The following is a 14,199-nucleotide window of genomic DNA, read 5'->3' as shown; positions in this document are numbered from 1 at the left end:
GACATTCCAGGTTTTTAGTGGCAGAAGAACACAGGTTGTCCTCCTTGCATTATAATCATAGAGTTTATGGAGCCTATCTTGTGCCAGCAACGTTATTGCATACAAACCAAAATTTAAGCAGTATTTTAAATGATCTATTTTCGGACAAAAAGTTTACTTTCTTTTACATACACATCGCATTCTTGACATACAACTACAACTACATACAATAAGCCAGCAATCCTTCAAATCAATAAACTTAAAAAATCGCAAAATTTCATTCTTCATTTGAGCGCTTTCAATACGTAACTGTAGAATATGTAAAATAAACATATTTATTAACGTATACGTATAACGTAGACGCAAATTGTAATCGTTAATTGAAATAATACGCTATTTCCGCTGACTATTGTACCATATACGGAAATGCCTACGATGTTATCCGAGGTTTTCGCCCCACTTTATTTTTCGTCGGTGCCATTCGGAACTCCCGGGTGCAAATCAATCGATTAAATTTTATGCATGCAGAAAATTAGAGAATGCTTCTATTTTGTCATTTATGTGTATTTTGGGGAAACGTTTTTTGTTTGTATAGAGATTTTGTTTGTTTATTTTGGGTTTTACGTCACATCGACACAGTATAGGTAATATCGCGACGTTCCAGCTTTACTGATGGAGGAAGACCTCAGGTGCCTTTCCGTGCATTATTTCAGGCACGAATTGGCACCTGAGTAGAACCACCGACGTTCCGTAAGCTAGCTGGATAGCTTCCTCACATGTAAGAATCCAAAGTCCCTGTCGGGATTCGAACCCACAGCGGTGAGGGGCAATTGTATAGAGATAACAAGTTTCCAATTTTAGCAGAAATTTTGAAAAGGTTAATGCTTCGCACCGCAAATGCCCAATTTCCGTCCGTTTGCAACCATTGAATGTTAACTTAAAGGTGCACGGGCAAAAGTTGCAAAATTTTCGTCCCGTCTCCCTTGGCCGCACTAATTGTTGAAGTTTCTTGTTTTTGGGTAAGGTTTTGTTTTCTCCCCCTTGACTTCTTATAAACAGGGCTGGGAATCAAAACTGCGTCGTATCCTACAAAATGTAAACAAACGCCGCCATCTTGGAACGAAAAACGTATGTTTTTGTTTATAACTTTTTTTGTTGGAAATGACTGAAAACCAGATATATGTATTAACACGCTACACTATTTTCCACTTCGTTCGGTATATGTTGCTTGCACAACTATTTTGTAAAACAAAAGTTATAGCGAACTTGCATCTCGAAGCGGGGCAGAATTTTTATGAAAATGTGTGGATACGACGCAGTTCATATTGCTTTATCTATCGTTTCTCCTTCAAATCAATTATATACTCGTTTTCAGAGTTCACCATAGACTTCAAAACATAATTTTGCATCATTTACTAAATTTTCATTAAAAAGAGATGTTTATTTTCTTAGAAAATAATGATTTTTACGAAATGATACGACGCAGTTCAAAATAAAATATGATACGACGCAGTTGTATTTTCATTGCAGGCTGCATATTGGTTTTAAACTATTTAAATTATGTGCTAGGTATGCTAATAACGTCCAACAACATTTCTTGTTAACAACTTAAGTCAAAAGCAGAGGTCACTTATTGGTTCCATAAAAATGAAAATGTAATACAATTCTATGAATCCGGGTCAGCTCGGCCCTAAAACGTACTCGGCCCCCGAGTCAGCTCGGCCCTATTCCAACTCGGCACGGGTCAACTCGGCCCACTTTTCAATTATTAATATTTAGTGTGTTATCACTATTTATTGTAATTATGGTAATTATTTATAATACACGGATTGACAGTTTCCGAACTAGCAGCAGACAGGCTTTTCTTATCAGTAGAATTGCGAGTAAAGATAGCTGATTGCGTATCTCACTGTATTTCTGACTCGTGGTAGGTTTAACCGTAAATTTAAATACCTTCAGTGTCAAAGAATATATACCGAGAGAAAGCTTAGATTACCAGCTTTTTAATTGATGTAATAAATTTTAACATAGGACATTTAATCGTCCAAAACTAGCGATAATAATGTGACTTTAAAAACAAAATGCATCTAATGAAACACATTTTTATTAGATCTATATCAATTTTATCTGCAAGACAAATAAATAACATTTTTTTTCTAAATATATTTTATTTCGGCAGAAGTACAATATTATAAAAAAATAAGATATTTCTTATCATTCATTTACCTTAACAACATGCAAAGCAAAGTTAATACGTTATATATATTTTTGTAAAGTGGGCCGAGTTGACCCGTGCCGAGTTGACCCGTGCCGAGTTGGTATAGGGCCGAGTTGACTCTTTTCCCAATTCTATTAAGGCTGTATTTTTCAGTCGCATTTAAGTACCTATCATAAGCATCTACAAATTCCGAAAAGCTGTATCAAATGCAATATACATTGAAACACGTGATCGCACACCCATATGACAACGTGTTCCAGTATTGCCTTAGCATGCTTCTAAAATTGTTCCCGTGAGTTCGAAATGGGAGTGATTACTATTTTTGATTCCAGTGTAACCTCTCCTGAACCCTGTACTAGTATTAATCAGGAATGACCTTTCTTTTTTTAAAAAAAGAGAAAGAATGACAAATTTTGAAAAGGTCTCTTGCTATCGGAAGAGAGCTATGCGCAAATTGCATGCCTACCTTTGTCACTTGTAAATAGCAATAATTTCCGTCAATTCCGTTATTACTTATGTCTTTTACGTGCCGATTTTATTGTATTCATTTTTTTAATAATCGGTGAGAACAGATGAGCTTTATTATTTGAACATGAACATTCAATTTTTAAAATTATATTATAAATGGTTAAGCTACAATATATTTTTGCAAGTAGGTTATGCGTTCCGTTTAGTTCAGCGCCGCGAAACTTTACCTCTGATTTTGCCGTATTGCATTTCTTTATCGCCGATGAGAAAAGGTCTACGGAATGTATTTTCTATATTTGCACTTAAGTATCATTCTTCTCCATTAAAAAACTTTAAATTTACATATGATACAACTACAGATTATTTTGTAAAGAAGGTGTCCGTTTTGCAAAGGTATTTAACGCTGTGCACCGATAAATGTGATACAGATATAGGCAGACATGATCTTTCAACAGTATTGAAGAAGTTTTCACAATATTAAACAGAAAATTTAGGTCAGATTATCACATCGAATTTTCATCAGACTAAAGACATGGCATCTTAACATACCTTCATACTAAAGTGTGATTTTTTATTTGATAATGAATTGCCTGAAAACTTAAACAAAGGTTTTCAGAAAATGACTTCACAGAGGATTACCCCGTGTTTACATTGAAAATTTCTCTGCTAGTCATACCGAAATAAGAAATTTAAATGTTATTCTCTTTATAATTAATTCAAATATTCATAATCTTAAAACTTCACGCCAGAAGTTAATAAAAAAGCTGCTTATTTGTACAGCTGACGTTGACAAATTTTGTTGAAAAAAACAAATCAGACAGGTGTGTCCGACCGTGGCCGAGCTGTTTATGTTTCCTGAATTCAAATCACTTGAACTGAACTGCTATGAATTCGAAAACCATCAGGTTCTTTTTATTATTTCGTGTGGAAAACCTATCAAGCTAGTTTCAAAATGTCGATGGTTGTCTGCAGGTGCAACATTTTGTCTGAAATAATGCCTTTGTGCACCTGAGGTCCTCGCCCCTAGTAAAGCTAATGTGTAGAGTGAAAGTTTGAAAACAAGCCACAAAAAAGCAGTCTTTACCCAGAACATGCAGAACCACAGTTAACTTAGAGCGTAGCTAGCCAACATGAATTCAAGTTAATAGATTTCTATATTTCCACAGTTAACTTAGAGCGTAGCTAGCCAACATGAATTCAAGTTAATAGATTTCTATATTTTTTGCGAAAACAATTAGGGATAATATTGAACATACAGGAAAATATAAGAAATTATTTCAGATATTATGATCAATTAGGTAACATGTTCATGTTTAACTGAAAAGTAGCTTCCGCAATGTAAACTTTCAAATTAAACATGACACAATGTATTCTAAATAATCAAAAGCATCTGAACATTGCTATACACCGCAAATGATCTGTTTTTTTTATCTAGCGCAAGTGATTATTCCATAAAATAGAAATTATGCCAAAATTATCCCTATTGAAAAGACTGCCAAAAATACAACTGCGTCGTATCATATTTTATTTTCAACTGCGTCGTATCATTTCGTAAAAATCATTATTTTCTAAGATAATAAACATCTCTTTTTAATGAAATTTCAGTAAATGATGCAAAATTATATTTCGAAGTTTATGGTGAACTCTGAAACAAATATATAATTGATTTGAAGGAAAAAACGATAGATAAAGCAATATGAACTGCGTCGTATCCACACATTTTCATAAAAATTCTGCCCCGCTTCGAGATGCAAGTTCGCTATAACTTTTGTTTTACAAAATAGTTGTGCAAGCAACATATACCGAACGAAGCGGAAAATAGTGTAGCGTGTTAATACATATATCTGGTTTTCAGTCATTTCCAACAAAAAAAGTTATAAACAAAAACATACGTTTTTCGTTCCAAGATGGCGGCGTTTGTTTACATTTTGTAGGATACGACGCAGTTTTGATTCCCAGCCCTGATAAAGGCATATTAAACTTTGAAAACAATCATATATGAAAAAGCAAGATCAAAACGGAAGGGCAGGGTTCAATGAACGCAACCCCCACACGACCACCCAGCAACACAGGATCATCGGCAAGGAGCCCAGGAGGACACCAAATAAAAATAGAACAGGACATAAGACAAAGCACGGACGCTGTGCAAAAAAATTGTAAATGAAACTTAAAAATGCTAAGAAACCTCACATATGTGAAAAAAACGTAGACCTATGAATCGGAGAATTGCTGCTCAGGTCTGATTTATTCCCCCTATCTTTACGGTGTCCATCTATGCACTATTAGACCACCCAGACAGCATATGATGTCCATCTTGGCCCTGGTCGTTTACCTGCCGAGTCGCATTCGGAAACCACTTTGAAACCAAAGGATTATTTTGCGCCAAAGGTGTGAAAATTTTCACCGGCATGCAACCGATTCAAATAACTGTCAGGCCAGGTATCAGTGGGATTTTTACCATGTCTGCTACGGTGAGCTGTCGATCTGCCTCATGCCGCAATAAAATGATTTCTATGTAAAGCCTGCGTCTCATTACACTTCACTTAGGTTTACGATAGGGTACAGGTGCCCCTGGTTACCCTCCAGTGTCAAATCACCATTGAGGCACCGTGCATGTCACCGGAGAGATTTAGCGCAGAATTATTTTATTGCGGCATGATCAGAAGTGTCCAACGCATGGTCCAAAAATACAAATTTCTGGTCTGAAATGTTCCAAAGATTTAAGTGTCCAAATTTTTGGTCCGAAGTGTAATGTCCATGCATTATCCTGCCGAATTCTCATCAAATTAGGATAGAAGATATATGATTTTACATAAATTATAATATCAAATAGTTCTTTTAAAGGTTAATGTATTACATAACCAAAGTATAGGCATTGTATAAAATATCAGAACTGTAAATGAAATAAAAATTGTTAACATTAATTCTGCAAGCGTGTCTTGAACTGGACTCACGGTCAACGCTAACCACCTGATATCAATTTACTAATCAACTCTGTCCCCATCCCTTTATTACCGTATTAAGTGTATATTAATATTATGAAAACTAAATACTTATTCAAATGCAATTCTCCAAAAATATCACTCTGCTCATTCATAACACATTTTCCGTTGGTGGGTTTGGTATTCCTAAGCTATATCAACAAAGCGTGAACTTGGGAAAATTCATTAGCCATTGAATAGTACCGACAGTTCACTACGGACCGATAACAATACGATTCGAATCCACAAATTTCCATTTATTTTATTTAGTTTGAGAACTTTGATTTTTTGTTTGTCCGTTATGCCTTACTCACCGTGTATTTCAAGTAACGCCGGAATATGAATACAACGCACGATTCGTGCAATAAGTAAGCAGCATTGTGCAATAATGGCGGATACCTGACAGGATTTCAAACGAGGTAAGTAAACTGGGGAAAAATCACATTTTCCGGCGTTACCGCGAAACACTATTCACGTACACCAGCTTTATCTCATAAAAATGACTTGAATCACATTTTATCAGCTTATTTTCATTTTTTTATGTCACCAGAAGTTGAGTTAATTTCACTTGCCTACGGAAAATCGAAATAAAACGGTATGATAGGCATTGTTGCACTTATAAGAGTCGACAAAAAGCCAAAATATTTCCCAAAACGGTGGTCAAGCCATCATTTCCACGAATGATCTTGAAAAGTAAGCAATTTCGTGGAAATAATCTTGATGAGAGATAAAGAGTAATGTCTTCGCAGCCGTATGCGGCTATTTCTTTACTTAAGTTCGAATAAATAAAAAAAAAATATTGGCAAGTTTACTTACCGCGTTGGAAAACTTCTGTCAGGTACCCGCCATTTATTGCAGAATTCTGCGTTACTTAAGTTATTGCACGAATCGTGCGTTAATTTCACATTCCGGCGTAAATGATTATACATGGTGTTACTACGCGTTGAAAATCGTTAAAAATCTACAAACGTCCGGCAGCGATAGCGGCACCAAATCACCCAAAGACAGACATGTTTATTGAAAGTAAATAGTAAATACAAAAGATTGTGATTAAAAAAAAAATCAAGAGCTTCTGCCTAGAGGGGGGAATGCTCAACATTCTTTTTTTTCCCCTAAAGTCAAACACATTAGAGGTTGAATAAGAATAAAGGAAATAAGTAAATTTACTTTGACGGTCAATGTCAAATTAGAATAATCATCATGTCGGTTTTGTCATATGTGTTATTTTGTGCAAGTATAAATTAGATATGTTATTAAATAACAATGTAATCAGAATTTAAGCAAATTCCAATATTTTGACCTTGACGGTCAATGTCAATGAAAGATCTATATGAAATCAGAGTAATTCAACATGACAGTTTTGTCATATGTGTTCTTTTGTGCAAGTATGAATCTCATATGTAAGTAATTAACAAAATTATGACAATTTAAGCAAATTTCAATAATTTGAACTTGACAGTCAATATAAATTAAAGTTTAAGATCAAATCAGAATGATATAACATGTCTGCCCAAATATGAACATTCTTAATCCGATACTTGTTTCTTTCGAGTTTGGTTGTAAGCAGAGTTTATCTATTTGCGCTTTCCACGAATACCAATGTAAACTAGAAGAGTTTTTGTCACAAAAACATATGTCTCCCAAAACTATGTATGGTCACTCATGTGAAGTTTCATTGAAATCCCACCAGTAGTTTAACCTGTGAAGGCCGAACAAGATTTTTCTAATTTGAGGCCTGGTGGCCATTTTGTGTTGCGAAGCGGAACGTGCCGGTGATGTGCACAATTATAGATGGTATTGATCAATTTTTGTAAAGTTTGGTTGAAATGCAACAAGTAGTTTGACCTGTGAAGGCCGGACAAGCTTAATGAGGACGGACAACCGGACGGACGTACGGACGGACAGGCAGACGGCGAAGGCAAAAACAATATGTCTCCCAAAATTTTTTGGGAGACATAATATGTAAAACAGTTGAAGGATGAATGCTACATATTATAAATCATACTCTGGTTCACTGCTGATTTATTTCCCAATTTACATTTTAAATCGTTATTTATTTAGAAACTTGAAAATTGCCGGAAGAAATGTTCACTTTTATGAAAAGACTGTATTTCTTAAAATACAGCCCTATTTACACAATTACATGTTCACTCTTGATGTCTGCAAGATTTTGCTTAAAATTATCGATTTTACACCTGACGTTTGTCAGTGTTTAACATTTGTTAAAAAAAACTGTTTCTAAACAAAAGCCGGCACAAGATATGCTCCATAGTCATTCACCCAGGTCTCTATTTTTTCAGCAATGTACGGTTCAATTGCTGGGATATAACATAACCATTCATGCTATCTATATAACCACTCTAACAATAACACTTGACAACTGTACTTTACTCGTGATCTAACTAAAGAAGATTTATACTGCTGTCAAATCTTTCTTTGATATATATATACCCCTATAGACTTTATGTATTCTTATCATAGGAAATTTCTATTTGCCCCAGATATAAATTGAAGTGTGTTGAGTGTGTCAGTCAAACCTGTATATAAAGATCATCCAAGGCCTGTAAACAATGTCATCCAAGACCTGTAAAGAAAGGTCACCCAAGGGAGATACTGAACATGGTCTTTCAATTTTAATGGTCTTTATGAAAAGATAAACCTGTTTCATTCATAACTATACACACGGGGGAGGAAGTGTTACACGAGGGATGGAGTTCTTATGATAACTTGCCAAGGAGTTCTGGTGATAACTGTCACGGAGTTCACCGGAAAACTAGTGTATATCCTGCAAAAACACTTGTCAAAAATAGCAATTTTCATCTTTAATAAGTGAGTTTTAGGTGCTAAATTAATCTTTAATGATTAAGCTTGCCTTACACATTGCATTATGTGTCAAAAACTTATTCATAGTCCATTTTTCATCGCCTCTTGCTTAAAATCTTGTAGTTTTGAGTAAAATTTCCAAATTATTTGCCAATGCGCAAGTATTGGCCTGTTTATTTCAAGTCTTCATCCTTGCCATACATAATAACATATTTATAATGCAAAATTGCAAACATAAACCCCGACTACCAAATTTATACACGATTTTTCAAATGTCCCGGAGTTTTTGTGATACCTCAAAATATTACCTGAAGTTCTTATGATAACTTTTGTTTTTGCCAATGTGTTTCTTCTTTACGGCACGTTTTTTCAGTAAGGTTGTAAATCATTATGAAATGTAGTACGTTCATTTTTTTGCACAAAAATGAGGATACATAATGTTGGTTTTCAGTGTTTTTGGTTAGAGATATTACTAAGATATATTATCTCCGTTTCTTTTTTATGGTATTTTTGCTGACGCAGATTTCGTAGACTGGAAAAAGGATTGATGTAGAGCATTGACTTTCATGATAAAATGCGCTCAAGTATGATGTCTTCATGTATATTTTTCTGTCGATGTTTGATGGGTATTTCCCCTATATAATCTTAGTGTAGGAAACTCTGCTAATAATGTTGCTTTAATTGATAACAAAAATATATCTTAGCCAGACTTATTTCGCTCGAACTTGGAGGGACTTGCAAATTTGTTCGAGAGATCGGTAGTTATACAGCCAACCGTAGTTGAGGTGTTATCATATTGTCGTAATTTGGGAAACATAGGTTTGAAGAAATTATCCTGGTTTTATACATGTACTTCTTTATTGTGGTATAAAATAATACAAATTACTTAGCCCTTAGATAAGCGATGCACAACTATATATTATCTGCTTAAGAAAGATGGTTGAGAACAACGTGTAAGTTTTGAGACATTTTTGTTTTGTGGTTTAGGCCATGATACTGCCGCTGATTCAATCTTTACTATGGATGATAGCCTATCACATGTTTATCCTTTGCATATTAGTGCAAAGGATGAGCGTATTATATTTCATAAGTATTTACACCCTGATTGAATAATAAAAAACGCTAAAACGTGCCGTGATGTAGCGCAAGAAACACATTGGCAGAAACAAAAGTTATCATAAGAACTCCAGGACATATTTTGAGGTATCACAAGAATTCCGGGACATTTGAAAAATCGGGTATAAATTTGTTAGTCGGGGCTTTATGTTTGCAATTTTGCATTATAATTAAGTAATTATGTATGGCAAGGATTAAGACTAAAAATAAACAGGTCAATACTTGCGAATTGGCAAATAATTTGAAAATTTTACTCAAAACTTCCAGGTTTAAGCTAGAGGCGATGAAAAATGGACTATGGATTAGTTTTTGACACATAAAACAATGTGTATGGCAAGCTCAATCATTAAAATTTAATTTAGCACCTAAAACTTACTTTTTAACGATGAAAATTACCATTTTTGACGAGTGTTTTCGCAGTATATACAATAGTTTTCCGACGAACTCCGTAACAGTTTTCACAAGAACTCCTTGGCAAGTTATCATAAGAACTCCATCCCTCGTGTAACACTTCCTCCCCCGTGATACATGTATAACATAATAAACATTAAGATTATGTTTTTATTTATTTATTTTAATGTACATACCTGTCAAATGAAAAATAGACTTGAATCCAAGACCAAATTGTCCAATCTTCAGCGGTTCATCTTTTTTCATACTTTTATTTATAGATTTTATTCCTTTCCAGTCCTTCTCGGTAAACTGTGCGTCATTAAAGAATACCAAAGCTGGACCCTTTGAAAAGGATATGTCAATAATTCTATACTCTTGTTGAATTCAATTATGAAACTGTGCATGAGCTACCAAGACTAAAGATCTATTTTCTGCTCACTGATTTCACATGCATAATTTAAAATGCAAATGGTTATCGTTGAATTGAAAATATTGAAGGATTTCATCATTTAGTTTAGGTGTCAATCAAGTGTCTGAAAGCGAGGTTGTGTCTATTTTCTAATGAAAGGAGGCCTCTTGTGCCCGTTAGTGCATTATTTCAGGCTTATAAAAACATCAACCTTCCTTAAGATAGATAATTGGAAGACTTCCTTGAATGAAAAAAATCAACTTAAATTACTTTTCCAAGGAGGCCCACTACGAGTTAAAACTGAAAATGGGTTGCAAATAAAAGTACGTCGAATCATTACCGAGTTATAAAATTTGCACATGAGAATTCATTATCCCTCCTCTTTAATGGTTTCAAAATTATCGAAAGAAAATTAATGTTAAATGAACAATGAATAACAAACATAAGACAACCCGAAACGACAGTAAAGGTCATAAATATGCACCAAATATAAACGAAGCAGTATCTAGAAAGAATTTTGCCAGTGAAACGGTCAGATGTTATGAAAATTGTATCCAAACTTTTTCATGACGGTTGGTAGTTTTAAATACTTTTTGAATTATTAACTGAAATAGTCAGACCATGTAACAACCTTAACAGAAATTCAGAAAAGAAAACTGGTCATTTTTTTGTCTACAAATTACTGACAAAGCCATATTTTCTTAAGGCCAAACGTATTCCAAATTTCGTAGCAGTATCTTAATTGGTGCAGTTACAGAAAAGTGATATAAAAAGCACTACAGTGGTTAACGACGCACGGGTGAGTAGGATAGCTCTAAATAAGTAATAGAAAGAGCACCGAAACACGAGGCTATCTGATTTGTACGAGGGGGCGTAGCCCCCGAGTATAAATCAGATTGCCGAGTGTTTTGGTGTTCTTTCTCTTTTGTATCATAGTCAAACATAAAAACACGTTTCCTGTTGTCACAATTTTAAACCCCGGGAAAAAGTAACCAATGATCGAGTATCTGAATATGATATTTCTGCCGCTTTCCCTTTCTCTGCCGTCACAATATGTAAACCCCAGCAAAAATGAGCCAATCAACGGGCATGATCTGGAGTGCGGGTAACTGATACCTGCACTCCAGTTACCGCACTGTGCATGTATATGTATACGATTTAACTCTGACACTTTTTCAACAGAAAGGTCCCCAAACTATGATACAATCTTCAAATAATTAACATTAAATTAAGCAGTGGTGTATCAATATACCTTCTGACGTAAGTATCAAACTTATATAATTTTAAGTTTAAGTTTTAAATCGCTATCTTTACTTATTCTAGAGTTAGTTATGTAATTTAGAAGTATTTTCTATCACCGAAGGAAAAATTTAGTAAAAAATTCAAAATACATCAATGAAATATTTAACTTGAAACAAGGAATCCTTCAGATATTACATTTACTCGTATATTGCAAGTTTCAAATTAACATCTACACGTGTTCTAATGTCCAGAAAAGAGTAGCACGTGACATTACAAGAAGATTACTAAATAGAATCACCCAACCACCAATAAGAATAAAAAGCACTTACTCGAAGAAACTTTCGATATGGGCTTTCATTTTTTTCTTCACTGTTTATAGTTCTCCCATCATAGAGCACTTTCATTACAGTGGCATTGGCATCATCAGCATTTTGGACAAGCTCCTGAAATGTTTCAGCAACTATAAAATCCTTAAAGATCCTGTCTGTTGTATTTACGGTTGTTACCACACTTAAGTGAAATTCTATATACAATTTAATGTATGTATATAATTATGCTTCTAAAACAATTTTTAAACATCGAAGAATATATAAAATATGTACTGCAAATATTTGTTCACATTATATGTAATCATTGAAATATATGCAATCATTTCTTATTGAAACATTTGACATAGGCTTTATAGAAAATAAATTTCTAATTACCTCTCTTTATCAACATGAAATGTAAAATTCGGTAATATCTTTTCAAATAATGCTTTTTGGAAATTACAATACTGATAAATTTTCATTTGAGCATTATTTTCATGATATAAAACCATAACAAATTGAGTTACAGGACCTTTAATATTCATTTATGTAACAACTGCTTCAATACTAATCAAACTTGGCACAAATGTTGACTGGACATGTAACGTAAATTACCTGTTACCATGGCAACGAGGGGACATCTCAAAATTGCCAAAAAAAAATCACTATTTTGCGTTTTTCCATCAAAATTGATTTCAAAGGGCTCAACTTCTCAATGGATTGTGAGTCAAAGGCTTTCCAGCGTTGGTTACACGTTACCTTATGATCGACCTGGGGTCATTTTTAGCCTCTCACAAGTCCAAAATTTTCTTGGCGAAGAGGGGGGCTACCGGCCCCTTTCAACCCCCAAATAGAAGTGGTCACATCCCCCTTCTGGCAACTCCCTGATGTATGTTTTGGACAGGGGGCGGCGCCGAAAAAATGGTCACTTTTTTAAACAAAAAAAAAACAAGTTCTCAAACAAAAACAAGTGTTTCACCATATGAGACAACAAAAGGGGGTGAAAAAGGCGCTAAAAGGCGTGTATATCGGGTAATGGGTTAACAAAAACTGATCAAAATACCTGAAATTACCCAAAAAAACGCGTTTTTCCATGTTAAAACATGGTCTAACATATAATTTTGAAGAAAAATGTTGTTTTGTAGATATTTTTTTTCATTACATTGGATAGACTGCATATTAAAACAAAGGATGGCCATGGCGATATGACTGAAAATCGAAATGCTAAGCAGCTAGCAGTAACTAGCAAATTCGTTGAATTCATATCCCTCGCCGTATTAAACAAAAACACTGATAAGAAGTTTTTTATGTCATGTACTTCAAAATGTACCGTTTCTTACAATGCAAAAAGCCAACCAGTGCCATTTTAATATCCCTTCCCCGACCGACATATTATAATTATTAATTTACAATGTTTTACAAATTAATATTTGAGATCATGGAAAGAAACTTGGGACAGTATAGTGATAATATATGTGCAATGGAGTGCTTGAACACATAAATATTTAAGCCTCATAAAAATGCCAAGGAGAAAGAAATTTGAAATAAAAAATGTCAAACAGTTCTTTCCCAAAACATTTCTTTTTTTATCTCTGAAAGCGTTACAAAAGCTTTACAAACTTTAATCTCTACCACTATACTTTAGAAAATAGGGAAGAATGTATGTAATTTCTGTACTATTTGTAGCTTTGCTTACCTTGATAATTTGCACATCGTTCCTGTATTGGTCTAGAATTCTCTTGAACTTTTCCAACAAGGTTGGTTCGTCAATACCAGACAGCTCGTCAGTGTCAGATCCAGAACTTGTGGCACCTTTATCAGAGAATTTTGAATAATTATATATAAAGAAAAAAAAAACGCAAAAAATACAACAATCGAAAGTTTCGTAAAAAAGACATTGTGTATCAAAGTGCATAAAGTGTACCTACATTGATTATAACAAAAACAGAGAAGACTACTCCATTTAGGTGGTTGCAACATATGCCATTTATGCTGTATTGTCAGTAAATTCAGTCACAATGACCTACTACATGTATTAAGGGAGCAGAAATATAATTCTAAACAAGAGCCGGTCGAACCGGGTGATGCACCACAAATAGGTTTTGGACAAAGAGAGGTAGTTTCTTGTTGATATCTCTTTTGTAGCTACAAAATTACATCCCAGACAATGTTCAAAGTGTAAAAATGAACAAAGGGCAATAACACCAAAAAGGCAAGGCATATTTACGATTCTTATGTACTGCACATCTACTCAATGAGATC

The 14,199-nt window shown here is 34.3% G+C and overlaps 1 protein-coding gene across 1 annotated transcript in view; it reads right to left on the bottom strand.

Moving 5' to 3' along the window:
• LOC132717341 (sacsin-like) overlaps positions 1–14,199 on the bottom strand; it is a 28,744-nt gene that overhangs the window by 10,881 nt on the left and 3,664 nt on the right. Inside the window, exons 2-4 of the mRNA XM_060700781.1 lie at positions 13,634–13,749; positions 11,959–12,072; positions 10,173–10,320 (exon numbers count right to left, since the gene is read on the bottom strand). Of these exons, the coding sequence (XP_060556764.1) occupies positions 10,173–10,320; positions 11,959–12,072; positions 13,634–13,749 (378 nt within the window). The remainder of the gene's footprint in view (positions 1–10,172; positions 10,321–11,958; positions 12,073–13,633; positions 13,750–14,199) is intronic.

The sequence above is a fragment of the Ruditapes philippinarum genome, unplaced genomic scaffold, assembly GCF_026571515.1.
Source record: "Ruditapes philippinarum isolate M1 unplaced genomic scaffold, ASM2657151v2 ctg349_1_1_1_1, whole genome shotgun sequence".
In the NCBI taxonomy this organism is placed as follows: Eukaryota; Metazoa; Mollusca; class Bivalvia; order Venerida; family Veneridae; genus Ruditapes; species Ruditapes philippinarum.
The sequence above is the reverse complement of the archived record's forward strand: the minus strand, read 5'-3'. Positions and strand labels throughout refer to the sequence as shown.